At 50.2% G+C, this 16,472-nt stretch overlaps 1 protein-coding gene across 1 annotated transcript in view; it reads left to right on the top strand.

The window, feature by feature from the left end:
- LOC122375448 (Down syndrome cell adhesion molecule-like protein Dscam2) overlaps window positions 1–14,029 on the top strand; it is a gene marked incomplete at both ends in the record, with an annotated part of 82,931 nt that extends 68,902 nt beyond the window's left edge. The window contains 9 exons of the mRNA XM_043354842.1: window positions 156–340; window positions 817–955; window positions 2,166–2,293; window positions 3,875–4,109; window positions 8,025–8,218; window positions 8,740–8,883; window positions 11,100–11,237; window positions 11,994–12,125; window positions 13,845–14,029. Coding sequence (XP_043210777.1) covers window positions 156–340; window positions 817–955; window positions 2,166–2,293; window positions 3,875–4,109; window positions 8,025–8,218; window positions 8,740–8,883; window positions 11,100–11,237; window positions 11,994–12,125; window positions 13,845–14,029 — 1,480 coding nt within the window. The remainder of the gene's footprint in view (window positions 1–155; window positions 341–816; window positions 956–2,165; window positions 2,294–3,874; window positions 4,110–8,024; window positions 8,219–8,739; window positions 8,884–11,099; window positions 11,238–11,993; window positions 12,126–13,844) is intronic.
- Between the last annotated feature and the right edge of the window lie 2,443 nt (window positions 14,030–16,472).

The raw sequence follows: 16,472 nt of genomic DNA, 5'->3' as shown, positions 1-16,472 counted from the left end.
GACGTTTATAGATTTGGTTTGGCTTTGCTTCAGTTTGACGGAGAATCAAATTTGTCTATCAGGAATGTGTTTGTGCGACATTTATTTGCTTTGTTTCCTTCAGAACGGTGTCGTTGTGTTTAATCGACATATATTGTACTTTGTATGTCCTTCAGGACGGTGTCGCCGACGGCGGCGGCCTCGGAGGAGCGGGTCGGGGTGCCCGCCTCCCGCACCCTGTACCCTCTGTCGGGCCTCAGCCGGAGCGGCGACTACGCCGTCCGAGTGACCGGTCACACCGCCGCCGGCGAGGGGCGGCCGTCGCGACCGGTACCGTTCACCACCGCACTCGGCGACGCAGGTAAGGACTCTGGAGGGCTTGTCCGGGCCCAGGCCAGCGCCTAATGGGTCAGTCAATATAATCGCTGACAGTTCATTGCTGTTGATTTTTATCATTGCAATTTGATTAATCCTGAGGGATGATGTGACCATGTGCAGCCTCTTTTATTGCCAGTAACAGTGTATGACTTTCCCTGAGCACTTCTTTTTGCATCTTCCTCCGTGACCCTTGATGACCACCATTGACGTACTTCGAGATAAATCGCCCTTTATATGCTTATTATCGTCGTGACCTCACTTGACCCCTCGTCGCATCAGTGACCTGTCTTTTCGTCCCCCCCCCCCCATCACCGTCCATTCCTCTGTTCCCAGCTCCATTTCTCCCTGCGACCCGTCTAACCGTCTCGTCGTTTCGCCCCCAGTGCCCGTTCAGTTGGTCTCTCTGAGTCGCTCCCTTCCCTTCCAGACGTGTCTAACAGTCTCGTCTTCTGCCCCCAGTTCCCGTTCAGTTGGTCTCTCTGAGTCGCCCAGTCGCTGTGGATGAGGACAGCGCTCTCAGCCTACCCTGTCAGTTTGTCGGAGAGCCCACACCTACTGCAACCTGGGAGCGTGACGGACAGCCCCTGGATGACCCCAGGTCAGTGAGAGGTCACAGGTCAGAGGTGCCGGGTCAGCCTGCAGGCGATTCCAGATCATTGCAGAAAAAGAGCCGACTACGTATCATGTCATAGTCGATACGAAGTGTAGGTCGTTGAGGCTATAGACGACGTCCCTCAGCTGTCACTCAAAGACGATCTTATGTCATTGAAATCTGACTACGCACTTCACCTGTGATTTAGCTTTATCTATCAGCCGTGGTATTACTAAAACCTACGGGACAAAATCCGTCACACCACCCCCGACCCGATCCTGCCCACGCAGTAGTTATCGCGGCTGGCGTGGGCAGCCGGCCGGGGACCGGAGCGGCCGCGGCTGGCCGGCCACTGGGTCAACGGCTCTGCCATTTCTGATCGTTCAGCAGTGCTGAGTCGTAGAGCACGCCGTTCCGATACCAGAGCGCGCCACTTTATTGGGTTTGAGCGTCGTAAAATGTCCCATCAAAACACGGGGCGGCGCGCCGCGCAGCCAAATCCCGCGGTGGGACGACGGCCCGCGGCCCGGCGGTGGCTCAGCCATCACACCGCTCGGGATGGTGCTCGCTATGGAAATTAATGAGCCATTTGGTGGTCGGATGCGCTATTTTTACAACAAATGAGGCCCGGCCACAATGGGAGCAGCGGGTGTGATATACTGGAAATTATGACTGGGACGCGATAAGATGCACAAAACGAGGTTTAAAATCGCAGTGTCGACTCGATGCTCCAAAAAAGCCTCACCGTCCTCTTATAAGTATCAGTAAGTAGCTAAATATTCACCAGCCCATTGTTATTTGTGGATCTCCAGTAAATTGACGTTCCTCTTGGTTGCATTATTGACAGCCTTTTGACGGAGACAAAAGGACTGCTCGTAATTTTAGCCGTTCAGCCAGTTCAACGTTGTGAGGGGTATCGATCAGAAGTGGCTTCGCTGGCTTCAGAAATGGCTAGTGTGTCCGATGAACACAGTTCAGTTGTCAAACATAAATCAGCGGCGTTTCCCAAAGACACATTGAGGCTGTTTTACCTAAACAGATAAATCTTGCGCCTAGTGAGGTGGACCATAGGGCAATTATTATCTTTAGTTAGTTCTTTATTCCAATCGTGATGTACGATAAAGCACAGCTGTACATTTTATACACGTAACTATGTCCAATAGTATTTTGTTGCATGCTCTTACCAAATGACACAGTCAAACGAACTCCTTCCCAGGTTCAGCCGTCGGCCGGACGGGTCGCTGCGGTTAGACCACGTGACCCGGGCAGACGACGGCAACTACACGTGTCGCGTGACCAACGGGCAGAGCAGCGGAGCCGTCACCTACGCTGTCACCGTGCTCGGTGGGTGCTCCCCTTCTCTCTTTCTCCTCTCTCTCTCTCTCTCTCTCTCTCTCTCTCTCTCTCTCTCTCTCTCTCTCTCTCTCTCTCTCTCTCTCGCTCTCTCTCTCTCTCTCTCTCTCTCACTCACTTTTCCTCTCTATTCCTCTTCTTTCTTTTTCTCCCCTCCCCTTCCTCTCTTCCTCCCTCACATGCATCTAAGTGGTAATTATGTATGGCTTAACCCGCGCCCCGCTTGGGGGGCGGGGGCAGCATCTGCCCCCCTCCCGTTTTTCGCCAATAACTTCTAAACGCGTTACGCCAGCGACGTCAAACGTTCAGTACCTTATCATACATTAATTTGACACGTTCCCTGAAAATTTGAGCGAAATCCGTCAGAACATTTTTGAGAAATTGACGTTTTAGTGACGTCATGTTCGCCATTTTCGCCTCAAAAACGGCAAAATTCCAAACGCCGCTAACATCTTCATTTTTTAAGGAATCAAGACGTAACAAAAAGATTATACGTGATTCTACTTTGTCTATCAAATGGCTATCTCGGTTTTTTTGAATATTTTGGATTTTGGCCCAAATTTTTTTTCAAAAAACTTTTTTTTGGAAAATTATTATAAAATCCAAAATTTTGAGTGTATCGAAAAAACCGGAATACATGTAAGAGAAGTGGTCTATGTGCACCTACATACCAATTTTTAGAAGAATCGGTAAAAAATGTGGGAGTTATTCAAAATTTTATGACGATACGACACAACATTTTGAAAAATGATTTTTTTTGGGAAGTTCTAGACCTCGTACTGAAACACAAATAGCACCATTCGATTTGCCGTGAAAAACTGCATCAGATAGACACCTTTCTAGGCCTTAGCAACCAACTTCAAAATTTGACCTCACTTGACCTGACCTTGACCTGACCTCGACCTGAAATTCATCCAGAGGTGGTCCATATCACTTATTGAGTGTGCCTATTGAATTCTATGAGTAAAATGACCCATAAAACATGTGTCGCACATGCCATTTCTATATTTGTTTTTGGTGACCTGACCTGACCTGACCTGACCTGACCTTGACCTTGACCTTTGAATGACATTTTATGCAACGGATATTGTCTTGGTAGTCTAAGAACACGTTTTGGGCAATCAGTCTCAGTCCATTCTTCGGCAACTACGGTGCAAGGCCGATACTGTAGAAACTTGCATTTTGTACCCTTGACCTGACCTTGACCTGACCTCTGACCTACTTAAGCAAAAAATTTGGGCTCTTAAGATTCGCCTTGTTAAGAGCTTTCGTTTGCAGTTTTCCCCGTCTTTCTACGACCATCGGTTCGGAAGTTAGACAGGGGGGGGGGCAGAATCTGCCCCCCCCCCCCCCCTCCAGCAGGGCGCGTATGGCTGAATAGCCCAGCGGGGCGCGGGTTAATGATTGACGATCGACATTCTTTATTAGATATTGTTTTAAGTGCATATTGAGTTTTATTTTTTATCGATCTTTGTTTCATATTCCATTTCCCTGTACCTAAGTCTGTCACATGTCGTGTGATCCGTGCTCCTCATGTATGCCCGTTCTCTGACATCTGTTTTACGCCCTCAGGAGTGCCACCGGCTCCGTCCCTGCTGGTGAGCGGCGTCACCTCGGACTCTGTGGCCGTCCGCTGGTCCTCGGGAGACCCCCACGGCCTGGTCATCAGGGGCTACCGGCTGCAGTACTGGCCCGCCGGACACGAGCGGCGAATGGAGGTCGGACTCGAGCGCTTCGTCCGCGAGTACACGCTGGCGGGACTGACGTGTGGGACTGAGTACCAGCTGCAGCTGAGGGCCTTCAACAGGTGAGAATTTGTAAAGTACGCCGACTACCAACTTCTGTTGAGGGCCTTCAATAGGCCAGTACTTGCGCTACAACAGACCAGTTACCCAATACAGGTGCTGCGTTATATTTGGCAATAAATGAATACTCTCATCTTCAGCCGAAGTCTGTAACTACCTCGAAGCATAGCCGCTCATGCCAAAACTGCACTTGTGAAGCAGTTCATCATGGACGCCGAATGCTGCATATTTGAGAGGTGCATCACCTCCCCCCTCCCCCAAGCAAGTTGAATTAGGCCACTGCAGGGTTTGTTGAAAGCTTCATTCGCTACGTACCGTTTCGGGGGCCGATCATACACCCCGATGGTGGGAACAGCGGCACCTGTCGACTGCAGTCGATACACAGCTCCTGCAGCTCCTAATGCCGACAGTTCAATGGCCGTACCCCTGAACTGGTCAAATGACCAGCGCTCACAGACATACAACGTTCATGACTGGCCATATGTCCAACTCACTTCCAGGGGTAACAATAACAACTAGTCTGGTGCTAGTAATGGATACCTGGCCTGTTCGGAATGATAAATTAGCCACGTAAAGCGAGACATATCGCTCTGCTGGCATTCTGATGCAGTTAAACGGGCGCGCGCTATTCATCATATCAATATGGTTTTCCTGGAATGCATTCAACTTGATTCACAAGACTTATAGAAGACTATTGACATGAAATGCGAAAACTACATGGCCAAACTCAGCAGGGATGCGGAGCCGTGGAAATTTCAGACGGCTCCGGCTCCAGCTCCGGCTCCGGAGAAAAAAATCGGCTCCGGCTCCGGCTCCGGCTCCGGCTCCGAGTAAAATGATCCGGCTCCGGCGGCTCCGGCTCCGGCTTCTACTCAGTGCATCCCCTATGCGATCAATTAGATACGGGTGGAAGAAAAAAGGCGATGGGATTGGTACACGTTGCGTCTGTATTTGTATAACAAGGCTATTTTGAATACCACATTGTTTTACGCCTTGTACTGTCAAACCGAACCAGGTAAATAATTGTTTCCTCTTAAGAAAAGGAGCCGGAGTCGCCCCCTTTTTTGACGGCTCCGGCTCCGGCTCCGGCTCCGGGCTATATTGTTTCACGGCTCCGGCTCCGGGCAAAATATGCCGGCTCCGGCGGCTCCGGCTCCGGCTCCGGCTCCGGCTCCGCATCCCTGGGCCAAAGTAAACAACGGAAGCTTCGACATAGCTTGTATGCTTGTCACTTCGTCTGGTCTGCAGACATCTAGCGGTGGTTCTGAGAGCTGCTTTATACATAGATGACGCGCTGGTCGGGAGCAGTGCCTTTGCGCTCACTGAGGAATTTCGTTTCACCGTCTCGATGCAGTGACTCGCCATTGGTAGGTCAAAGACGACGATTTGTGGCCTGTGTTTGCAGTATGTTCATGCAGTATGCACGAACTCACCGTCCATTTTTTTTTTAAGTGGGTGTCTTAGTTTGTGGGCTAAAATGTCATAAATACTTCACGAAGACGATTGAGAAACCTTCAGCAGCTCTTTCCGTAATATGCGGTCAAATTTTATTTTAAAACAATATTGCTGACAACCAGTGGTCAATGAAACGTCAAAATCACTACTGATGCGAGACTATTTTATGCCACAATTTCGAACGCATCAAGGTACAAAACAACTTTTTCTCACCATACCATGTAGCTATGGCCAATATCGCTGCGCGATACTTGGATTCAGGGCTGCGGGAGTCGGTCGGAGTCGACAGTTGTGACCGGAGTCGGAGTCGGAGTCGGAGTCGATTTTAGAAACCCGAGCCGGAGTCGGAGTCGGAGTCACCGAAAATCTGTCGACTCCGCAGCCCTGCTAGGTCTGCGGAGTCGGAGTCGGGAGTTGGAGTCGGTCGGAGTCGACAATTCTGCCCGGAGTCGGAGTCGGAGTCGCCGAAAATCCATCGACTCCGCAGCCCTGCTTGTGGTGACCTAAACAGCGAACGGATACAGCTTTCACTAAATGAAGACCAGTAGCGGCGGAACACCTTCAATTAAAGGGGGGCACTGCCGACTTTTGGTCCCATTCTTTCCATGCAACGCCCATAGGGCTAATGTTAAAATGCCAAAATCAAAGGGGGGGGGGCAAGGTGCCCCGGTGCCCTCCCCGTTCCGCCGCCTATGATGAAGACGCATTTTAGGGAGTGCTGAAAGCGATGAAATAGACCTATGACGCTGCATTGTGGTATTTTTTCTGTGTTTCTAGTCGTACGGCCACTATCTTGGACGATCTGAACGTTCAACCATCCGAACGTAAATCATATCGGTTCGTAGTAAATCAAAGAACGAAAGAAATGTGACAAAGTGAGTCAACACCGCGAGAAAATGAACTCTTACGCAGCTCCGTGTCTGGAGACACACCCAGTACCCGTGGTGTCACAGGCTTACAACAATAATGGTACCGTGGCTCTCACACAAATACTGTCCAAAGTCCGGCGGGCATTCTCAGCAGATTACAGGTCCCTTGACTATCAAGTGAGTTTTCAGTCCACCGATAACTTCTGACAAGTTACAATTGCCACGCATGGTCTACATATTTAATATAAAACTGTCTATAACGCATATTAAGTCGACGTCACGCAGATCACGCCACCAAGTCCGGCAGCTCAAAGTACTGCCATGAAGCGTTGATGACGTCACGGTTTGTGGTCAAAGCGCGTACAAATGACCGATAATGAGAGAGTGCCTCCCATCCATCACCGTTCAGATGTGGCAGTGCGCGCTGTTGCGTCACTGGACAGCCATTTGTTCCTCGGGCGGCGAGGACATGAAAACTTGACCTGACCTAAGCAGACGACCCTTTGACATTGAGGGAATTTCTGTGAGTTTGGTAGGATCTGGCCTGGCTTGGCCTGAGCATTTCATTTTTGCTTGTGTTTTATATGCGCGGTTTGATATTTCTTGCACAGGTATTGCCGTTCTAATAATGTTGGTGCCGAGTACACTCGCTGGTAGTGGTGACGCAATCGCTTTCCTTCCTGTCTATAAAATAGGTTGATATTTGTGATTTGTAAGTGTTTGGCTCACTTCAGCAGACAGTCAATTACGGAGTGCTGATGGGAGTATGCTCCAAAAATAACCCGTCGTGAGCTGCAACTTGCAACACCTGACGCTACTCGTGTTCTGTGGGCTCCTTGGCTGCCGGTCTTACGCCGTCGGCTATTTAGCGCCGTGTCATAAACTGAGGCTGTGGATGAGGGGCACTTCGGTGTCACGACGAACCTTTCTAATCAAATACAGCAGCGATAAAATACCAGCGACTCACTGCTCAACGCATGACTGAAAACTCATAAAGACATTCAGACAAGTGTCATCCCAGCCGATCACAGATATTGATAAGCAAACGTCACATCTCCGTTGCGCAACTCATGTGTCACGCGCGAGCATCCCAGCCTTGTGTGGGAGGGCTGGTAAAGTGACAGTCACTTTCTACTAAGATAGGACGTCGGCAACACGTTACGCGTAAATATTTTGAAATGGTATTAGCAGTACCTATTATGCTTGCTAAGTAATAATGTCATGTTTTCATGTCAGCGGACAAAATGCCCACAGCATAATGTTGGATGCACCTTCCTGTATTGACTTCGTTTCCAGAGGTAATTAATAAGATCGCACGGGTGGAGTAAATACTGTTCGCCACAGTGGACAAGGTTTCAGACTGTGTGACCACATGCCGTCATCCACACTCCATATAGCTTACCAGTCAGTTACTCGACACTTTTGCTTAGTTGTTTTTTTTTTTTTTTGCATAATCACCTGCAGGATGAGCGCCGGTCGCCTAATGTTCCTGTCCAATAACGAAAGAAATGGAACTGCTGAGATGTGGGGAAGTCAGCATGTTAACGACTTTATACTCCCGTAGACTGTGTCACGTTACTCTGTCGTCCCCAGACTGGGTGCCAGTGAGCCGAGCTCGACGGCCCGAGCGCGCACAGCCGGCCGCCCGCCAGCCCTGGCCGACAAAACGCGTCTGGTGGCCGTAAACGGCACAGCGGCCGTGGTGCGCCTGGCCCTGTGGACGGCCGCCGACTGCCCCGTCCGACGGTTCGTCATCGGATGGACCCCCGCGGACGGCGAGCACACCAGTAAGATCATACGGGGTTAACTGATAAGAACACAGGAACACGATCTTAAACACTTTATATTGATTTATCAATTCACCAGTCATATCAGAGACTGAGACAGACGATCCCGATTACGTGAACTCCGTACAATCTGTTCATGGTGGTATCATGGTCTGAATACATTGTTTCAACTGTACAGTGTTCTGTTCAGCCCGTGCAGCGAGTGCCAGTGGCACTGGCTGGCGAGACGGCTGCGTCGCAGTCTCCGTGCATTGCGGCACAGCCTACCCACTCACTACTGCAGAACCGTCAAACTTATACAGTGCCGGTCAGCCGGTAGTTTGTGTAACTTATTTGTGAGTCGGTTCAGAATCCCAGAACAACATGTTCCCGAAATGCGTTTGTCATGGATTCGACATTCTGTTTAAATATTCATGGCTATTGAATGTTTTACCGATGGTTACTAGCTTCCTCCCATTGTTGGTGGTTCAGCGAGCTCCAGCGGCCATAGATCGCTGACAGGTCTCTCCCCGTGTCCACAGTGAGTGTCGAGCTGCCCGGTGACACCCGGCAGCACGTCATCCGCCGCCTGCTGCCCGCCACCGAGTACGTCATCAACGTGACGGCCGTCAGCCCGGCGGGCGCCGCGTCACTCACGTCACGGCTGGTGACGCCCGCCGCCGTCGGTAGGTGACGTGAGACGTTACGGACGGCGTTTGGTGCTAGTTTTCAGTGTTCCTGTCGGTGGTGACGGCAGCCGTTACGGACGGCGTTTGGTGTTATTTTTCAGTGTTCCCGTCGGTAGGTGACGTGAGCCGTTACGGACGGCGTTTGGTGTTATTTTGCAGTGCTCATGTCGGTGGTGACGGCAGCCGTTACGGACGGGGTCGGGGCGGACCGGTGTTCGTTTTCAGTGTTCTTTTCAGTACCTGACACCGTCGTTATATCCATAAGCGAGGGAATGAGTCGGGCCATGAGGCAGAAGGTTTAGACTGTCTGATTTCCGGCTTAATTTGATACTGGGTGTCTCCTCTATCGCATACGTTCGTTATCGACCGTTTTTATGGGAACTGGTCTCTGACAGCTTTGCTCTTTTAAATGCTAGAAGCCGACTAAATATGATTAATTCTTATTGATGACATTTTGAGCTAGAACAATAACTGTAAGACCAGCATTTGCATGTCTGCTCAGTGCTCTATATCCACGAAAACCGTCTAAGCTTCATCAAACATAGCTTCGAATTGACACAAATTGGTGTAACCGTGAATCTTCATCTTACTCACCTTGCATCTCAATTATGTTTTGGACCACAGCCAATCTAAATAGCTAGTCTCCATCCGTTGTTATGCATGCGAACCTGGTTCATCTGTATTTCAGAAAGAACACAAAACCAGTACGAAATCTGCCTTGACCTTTCAAACGACCTTGGCTTAGAATGGTAGATGTGAAGGGTTTAAATGACAAATGATTGTAATATGGATTAGGTAAAACTGGTATGTTTCTGCTAATAGAGAGATAGATGCCAGAGAGGGGGAGAGAGGACAGGGAGGGAGGAAAGAGAGAGAGAGAGGGGGGGAGAGGGAGAGAGGAAAGGAGGAAAGAGATTGTTTGGGCGAACATGTGATTCGACAGCCAGGAAGAGAAAGTACCTCAGCATGTGCCTTGTCTCGGGACATTACAAACACTGCTGAATAATGAATAACTTGCCTGCGGGAAGAATGTATCTCTGGTGCGGTGGGCCCGCTGCCCGGTCCTATCACTTCCATGGACTGTTATGATCAAGATAGATATACGCGTACATACTTGTGCACGGACACTGGGCAGAGATCCATGTCAAGGCGCATTTGCACATTCAGTCCTTGAGCCATGACACTCTGAAGGTCAAAATTGAATGCGAAAGTGAAACGCTCACAAATAGGCTGAGAGTCTTTTTGGTTTCCTAATTGATGGAATCTGCTCATGTCACTTCATAATTCTCATCGGATTGTCAGAGTCACTTTCTATCCGTAGAGAATCACTGGGAGATCTGAGTTTTTATTTTAAATTCATATATTTACTTTTTTACGCACAATTCAATCACACGGCTGCACTATAGGTACATTGCATCGTTTCACGCCCCACGTTATCTGATTCAATCGTCCTACGTCAAAGGTTTTCATCGACAAGGTCTGCTGTGTGGTTGGTGATTATTTTCAATGATATGATAGAATTATAATAAGAATGTACTTCTGTACCAAAGCATACCATTTTCGCTCGTGAACCTGACCTTAACATCGTATTGTGCACACCACTCGTATTGTGCCAATACCAGCTGACGGTACGCGTGGGACGCCATGGGGCGGGGCGCTGACAACGAGATTAATGTCCCGCCAGTGCGCCTAGGACAGACGAACTGTAGCCCCTCTGCCTCGGTCATTTACACGCACTGACTGGTAACCAGGCCACGGCCAGTGCGTGGCACCCTGGTTCCCATCAAACCGATTTTTGTAGCGGAAACTGGCTGAACTGGGTACACGCCACACCGCGCAATTAAAGTGCAATTACCAGTGACCGTTTATTTGATTTATCTTCCTCATAGAATGAACAATGTGTGATGGTTTATGAATGACCCGAGTTTGCTTTGATGACTTGTTCTGACCCATTTCGACATTCCGTCCTATAACACCTTTCGATGCCGGGATTTAGTGCCTCATCTACCAGATGTTTCAACACCTGTCTGATTTGATACCCATGCGGTTGTCTGGCTGAAACCCATCCCATTCCAATCTGATGCCGTCTGATAATCATCCGATACCCCCTTGGATACCCTTCTGTTCGCGTCTGATGTTCTTAGATGCCCGTTCTTTACTCTGAAGTCCATTAAATAACTGTCTGATAAATGTCTTATACCCTGCTCTGACAGACGTCGGCGCTTCCTCCGGGCCGGCGGACCTGGCCCCGGCGCCGGCCCCGTTCGGTCTGCGCGTCGTGGTGCCGGTGATTGCCTCCCTGCTCAGCCTCCTGATGATCGTCTCCGCCGCCTACCTCTGCGTCAGAAAACGTGAGTGTCGCCGCGCCGGCTCACCGCCGCTGACCTCCCGCGACCCCGGGCGGCGTCGGTGACTTGTGATTGTACGGTGACGCCTCGGAGAAAAGTAGGGGTCACCGCCGGGTCAGATGTAAACTGGCTTTAGACGCTCGATGGGAAGTGCCTGGTGGCGATGGGATGTCTCCGGGGGGGGGGGGGGGGGGCTGGGTCTCTGTTGCCGAGCTCTTTGATGGTGCTGACTCTGACGGCAGCTCGTCTCTCGCCTACCGATCGACCATTGTTAGCGAGTGAAACGATCGGCACCTCTCGCTCCCCCGCGCGGTGCGTCGATTGTCGGCGCTGAATGCACACACCCGCAGCTCGGCGAGACGGCAGACACCGCGGGGGCGATAACTGATGACATCGGGTTAGGCAATCATAACTGGGCAGACAGATGCCAAGTCCAGCGACCTGCCCTGACTTCTCTTTCCGTCTGTTTCATATCTCTCTCTCTCTCTCTCTCTCTCTCTCTCTCTCTCTCTCTCTCTCTCTCTCTCTCTCTCTCTCTCTCTCTCTCTCTCTCTCTCTCTCTCTCTCTCTCTCTCCCTCCCTCTCCCTCTCTCCCCTTCTCTCTGCATCTGTCTGTTTTTTCTCCCATCTCCATCGGGTGAAGCACGTTGGAATGTCCGTGTGAAATTACCTGCGATCGTTCATTCTTAGTTTATTCTCTTCTTATGTTGCTCAGGGGGATGTGTTTTACTTTTGACTATTACTCCATTGCGTTCCCAGGCCGTCGGAAGGTGCCTCTCTACCTACCAGAGCCACCTGACTACTCCCAGGCTGCCAAGGGGGTCGAGCCTCCGTCGCTGCCGCCGCCGCCGTCACTGGCGCCACCTCCCGGTGACCTGCTCAAACAGGAAGGTCAGTCCTGGAGGTCTGCGACTTTCACGGTATATTGTGGCGGCTGGTCACCGATGGAGTGGTCGGTCATGCTCATCGGTCTTATTTTGAAATAAATCTGCAAAATCACTGGTGTTCTCTCTAAACGTGATTTCCTATTGTCGCGAATTAAAAAGATTTTGTGCGTTATCCATGGATGTATAAATAAACGTTCGATTGTTACGTCCATGATGCTAGCCCAGGAAATCACGTGGGATTTCGAAGATCTTGACATCACGGTCGGACTGATTTTGCAAGCTCATCGTGGCAAAGACACCCATGGCGTAGTGTCGAAAAATAATTTATAGAATCTTTTCTAACAAGTCCATTGCAAAATGCGTGGAACTGTAGTTACAATCTGACGCATGAGCGTTCTTTCACGCGTTCACCCAAGGTCAGGTCTGTGATCTGTCTCAGTTGGCTGAAAGTGATTGATAGTTGTAGAGTCGAGTAGACGTGAGACCGCGGATCGACCGGTGTGCAAGCCTGAACGCTTGGGAGGATATTGGTGCTACGGTCATCTGGCAGAACTGATTGGGTTAATCGCTTTGTAATGATACACAACTGGTAGGTTGTGTCAAATGAATTACACATTGCATTTGAATAGGGTGGTCGGCATCTAATGCTGTTATGCGACAAATGTGGGATGATTCGCTCACTTTAAAAATATTGATGCGGTTGCGGTTGCGGGCGGGAACTAAACCAATTTTCCGGTGATCATTCGATGTCTCATGTCTCCCGTTGTCTGTCGACATTGCAATCTTCATGACCAGCATATCTCGAATCTCGAGTGTCAACTAGTATCTCATCCGCCGCTCTAATGGGCGGCAATGTTGTTGCAGTCGAGGCACCCCAGAACTCAAATTCATTATCTACAGTTCCGCCAGGCCTGACCACACATTTATGCTGGTCAGCCCACCATTCACCGGCGATGGATTGGTCTGCCCTACCACTGGTGCATCTGAACAGCGTCCTGACACACCGCCCCCGGCTACCCCAGTCCGCTGTCCTTCCCTCCATCCCCATCCCGTCCGCCCGCCTCGCCCGCCCGTCACCTCTCCGCCCTGTGGGCACTCTCAGATGAGAGTGAGCCATGAGAAGTGAATGTGCGAGCGCCGCCGGCGGCCTGCGCGTGGGTTCGGGTCAGAGGGCATATCGACAAGGTCGCACCGTTTCGCCGCCTCACCGGCCGGCGATGGCGACAGACCAGGGTACCGGGAAAATGGGAGCCGCGCACGATTTGATACCCTCGAGTGTTTGGTCATCCATAATCGAGGCAGAGATTCGGTCGTAGTCAGCATATGGATGACGGGCGAATAGTGTTCAAGGCAGCTGTCAGCGGCCGCGGTTGAGTCCGAGAATGTCTGACTGAGATAACGCAATGGGATATTCTCCGTATAGCGCCTTCTGTTGGTTGAAAACAGAATGATCCGACTGAGAGATGGGGTCACAAACCGAGCAGGGTCGCAGATGTGTCCGCAAAAAAAAAAACATCCGTCCCCTGTCTCTGACAGAGGCGTGTCCGTACTCCGTACATACGCCGTATCGTACCGGACAGACCTGTGCCCGTATATTGACCCCATATCCCCGTGTACCGAACAGGGCTGGTGTTGTTAAGTAATTATTTCCTGCATCCATAGTCTTACAGAGCTATGTCAGTTATACGTTATTTAACTTCTCCTCTCTGTATGTATTTCACAGAGCTGTGTCCGTACGCCACGCTGTACCGGCCGGCCGAGTCGGCAGTGGACGGCCACGGGTTCACCGCCGTCCACTGCGGCTCACTGCCGACTGCCCTGGCCTCTGACCTGACCGGTCAACTGGAGCCGCTGTACGCGGACCCCCGGCAGAGGCTACAGTCGCTGCCGGGCGCCGGAGCTCACCAGGTAACGACGATAACACGCTACGATCAAAAGAAAAAAACAGTGTGGCTTCACGGTAATCACAGCCCAATCATCCAGGTGCTTCCTTCCACTAAGCAACGAACAACAAAGCGCAACAACTCACAACATCCGTCAGAAAAAAGCTTTAAAGGTAGTGTGCCACCTTTGAAAGATTTCCCATTTTATTTTTCCTAGGAAAAGAAGCTTCTGTTTTTACCTAATATCGCACAAAAATCAAAAATGGGCCTGGAATAGTGCCTTTTTCGCCTAAAAGTTTATCGGTTTTTCGATATGTATAACAACTGTAGTGGGCTGAGCTGCAAACAGGCGTCGGCAACAATCGCGAATGCGGCGCACATGTGACAATAAGCAAAGGTCATTATAGAGTTACGACGTACGGGAATGAGTTATCAGCTGTCTAATCGTAGACAACACAATGTCGAGCCTTAAACTGTAAGCCTGTATTGGTATTGTTTCTTTTATTTGGCTGTCGAACATTATTTATGGTTTGAAATATGATTTTATGTAAAATAATTGATATGAAAAAGCCGTCTCTTAAGTTATGACCCCATTTCACCACACGCAAGTGGCAGAAATGACAATGATCAGCTGACGCATTTTTCTTGGCCGCAGTCAGAGCGCGCGGCCCGACGCACCACCACCGCACCACAAAGTATGAGCAGAAGCCGCGCCCAAAGCCAGGGCCCCGGTAACGTGAGGTAGCCGAGTCGGTGCAGCGTGCGCTGACCCAAGCCGGGGCCGCAGCTTTGGGCGCGGTCTACCGCATCCCCCCGGGCTATCACATGACACCGGGAGGACGCGCGGCCCCGGCTTGGGTCAGCGCACGCTGCCCCGACTCGGCTACCTCACGTTACCGGGGCCCTGGCTTTGGGCGCGGTCTACCGCACCACCTAACAGGCGTGTTCGAAACCGCAGGAGATGATGATGAACGGGTTTATCGAAACTTGATTGGATGAGCATATCGGTAATAGCGATTTCAGTGTGTGCATTTATTGTTCATAGTGGTGTGAAATGTGGTTGGGGTACGACCGACAATCCGTCGGGGCGAATTTCGCACTGGGGTACTCAAAATTTGAAGAATTTAAGACGTTTCCATGAGTTTTGAAGGTATGGATAAGTTCTAAAAATCCGGTTCTCCTTATCTGGGCCATTAACTCCATACGGTCCAGGAAAGCTGGCACACTACCTTTAACTAAGTGCCAGTGATGCGTATAACTCCTTATTATTTAAAGTTAAATGCACTGAGATCTCAGGAGTTCGTGTAAATAAGCGCTTTTTTAATATTGAATAATTAACCAGGGATGTGTAACGTCGAAAGTGGATTACCTTCATTCGAGATGATTGAGAAACTGATGTTGCACGAAAGGAAAGTAGCTACATTTGCATCCCTAGGACTGGAATAGACCCGCAATATTTGGCTCAGCACCTCTATGGTGTCAGACTAGCCCCAGGTAATGCACATAGTTGATCTATACGGCGCTAGTGCTAGTATACATGCAGGGTGACTGATGTGCCTGTGCAGCAGTCTTATAAAGCAATGTAGCTGCAACATTCAGTTGCACAAGATGTGGACGAACCTAGGGGGAAGCACCACTAAGGAATAATGCTGAACTTATTAGGAGGCGCTCATGCATGTCGACAGTGTGCAACACTTTCAGGATGGCCGCTCACTGAAGTTGGCGCCAACCCACTGACGAGAGATGATAAAGGTCATTATTTTCCAAACCTGCTCTGTATTCGTATCAGTATTCCAGCCCATCCACCCACGCCCATCGCCCACCCTCGCCAGGAAGGGTGTCTCCGTCACCCGTAGGCTCTTTTCCCTTTCGTCGCATGCATTTATTTATGTACACAGAAACACACGAAGCAGTCCTTTCACTTGGCTTCTCTCGTTCTGAAGACGTGGTGGCCATCCAAATAATTAATCATCGCCTGTCGGAGGGCCACCCACAGAGCAAACACTCGCTCGTGTGCCGATCTAGACGGCCGGTTGGCAACGGCATAATTAGTTTTCTTGATGGATTAGTCATAGCATTCTGCTAAGATAAAAGGGCACATAAGACATGATAACTGTGAAATACAGGCTTTTTGCGTGTTATTTCGTTTCATTCGTCACTTGCTGTCAGCTGTAAACAGTGCCGCTAGGCGCTATGCGAGTTTGAACGAAATGCTGTTCCGAATTCACTTCACAATCGTCATTAGGGCACTGCTAATGGCAGTTGGACAGGAGCCGCATACAGGACAGGGCAAATGAAAATTGGGTGCGCACGGCCAACAACTTACAACAGCTAAACAGAGAATCGGAGAACGGACGAAGGGCGAACTCTCTCTCTCTCTCTCTCTCTCTCTCTCTCTCTCTCTCTCTCTCTCTCTCTCTCTCTCTCTCTCTCTCTCTCTCTCTCTCTCTCTCTCTCTCTCTCGCTCT

This window comes from Amphibalanus amphitrite, unplaced genomic scaffold (genome assembly GCF_019059575.1).
Source record: "Amphibalanus amphitrite isolate SeventyFive unplaced genomic scaffold, NRLGWU_Aamphi_draft 001842F_arrow, whole genome shotgun sequence".
Lineage (NCBI taxonomy): Eukaryota > Metazoa > Arthropoda > Thecostraca > Balanomorpha > Balanidae > Amphibalanus > Amphibalanus amphitrite.
The sequence above is the reverse complement of the archived record's forward strand: the minus strand, read 5'-3'. Positions and strand labels throughout refer to the sequence as shown.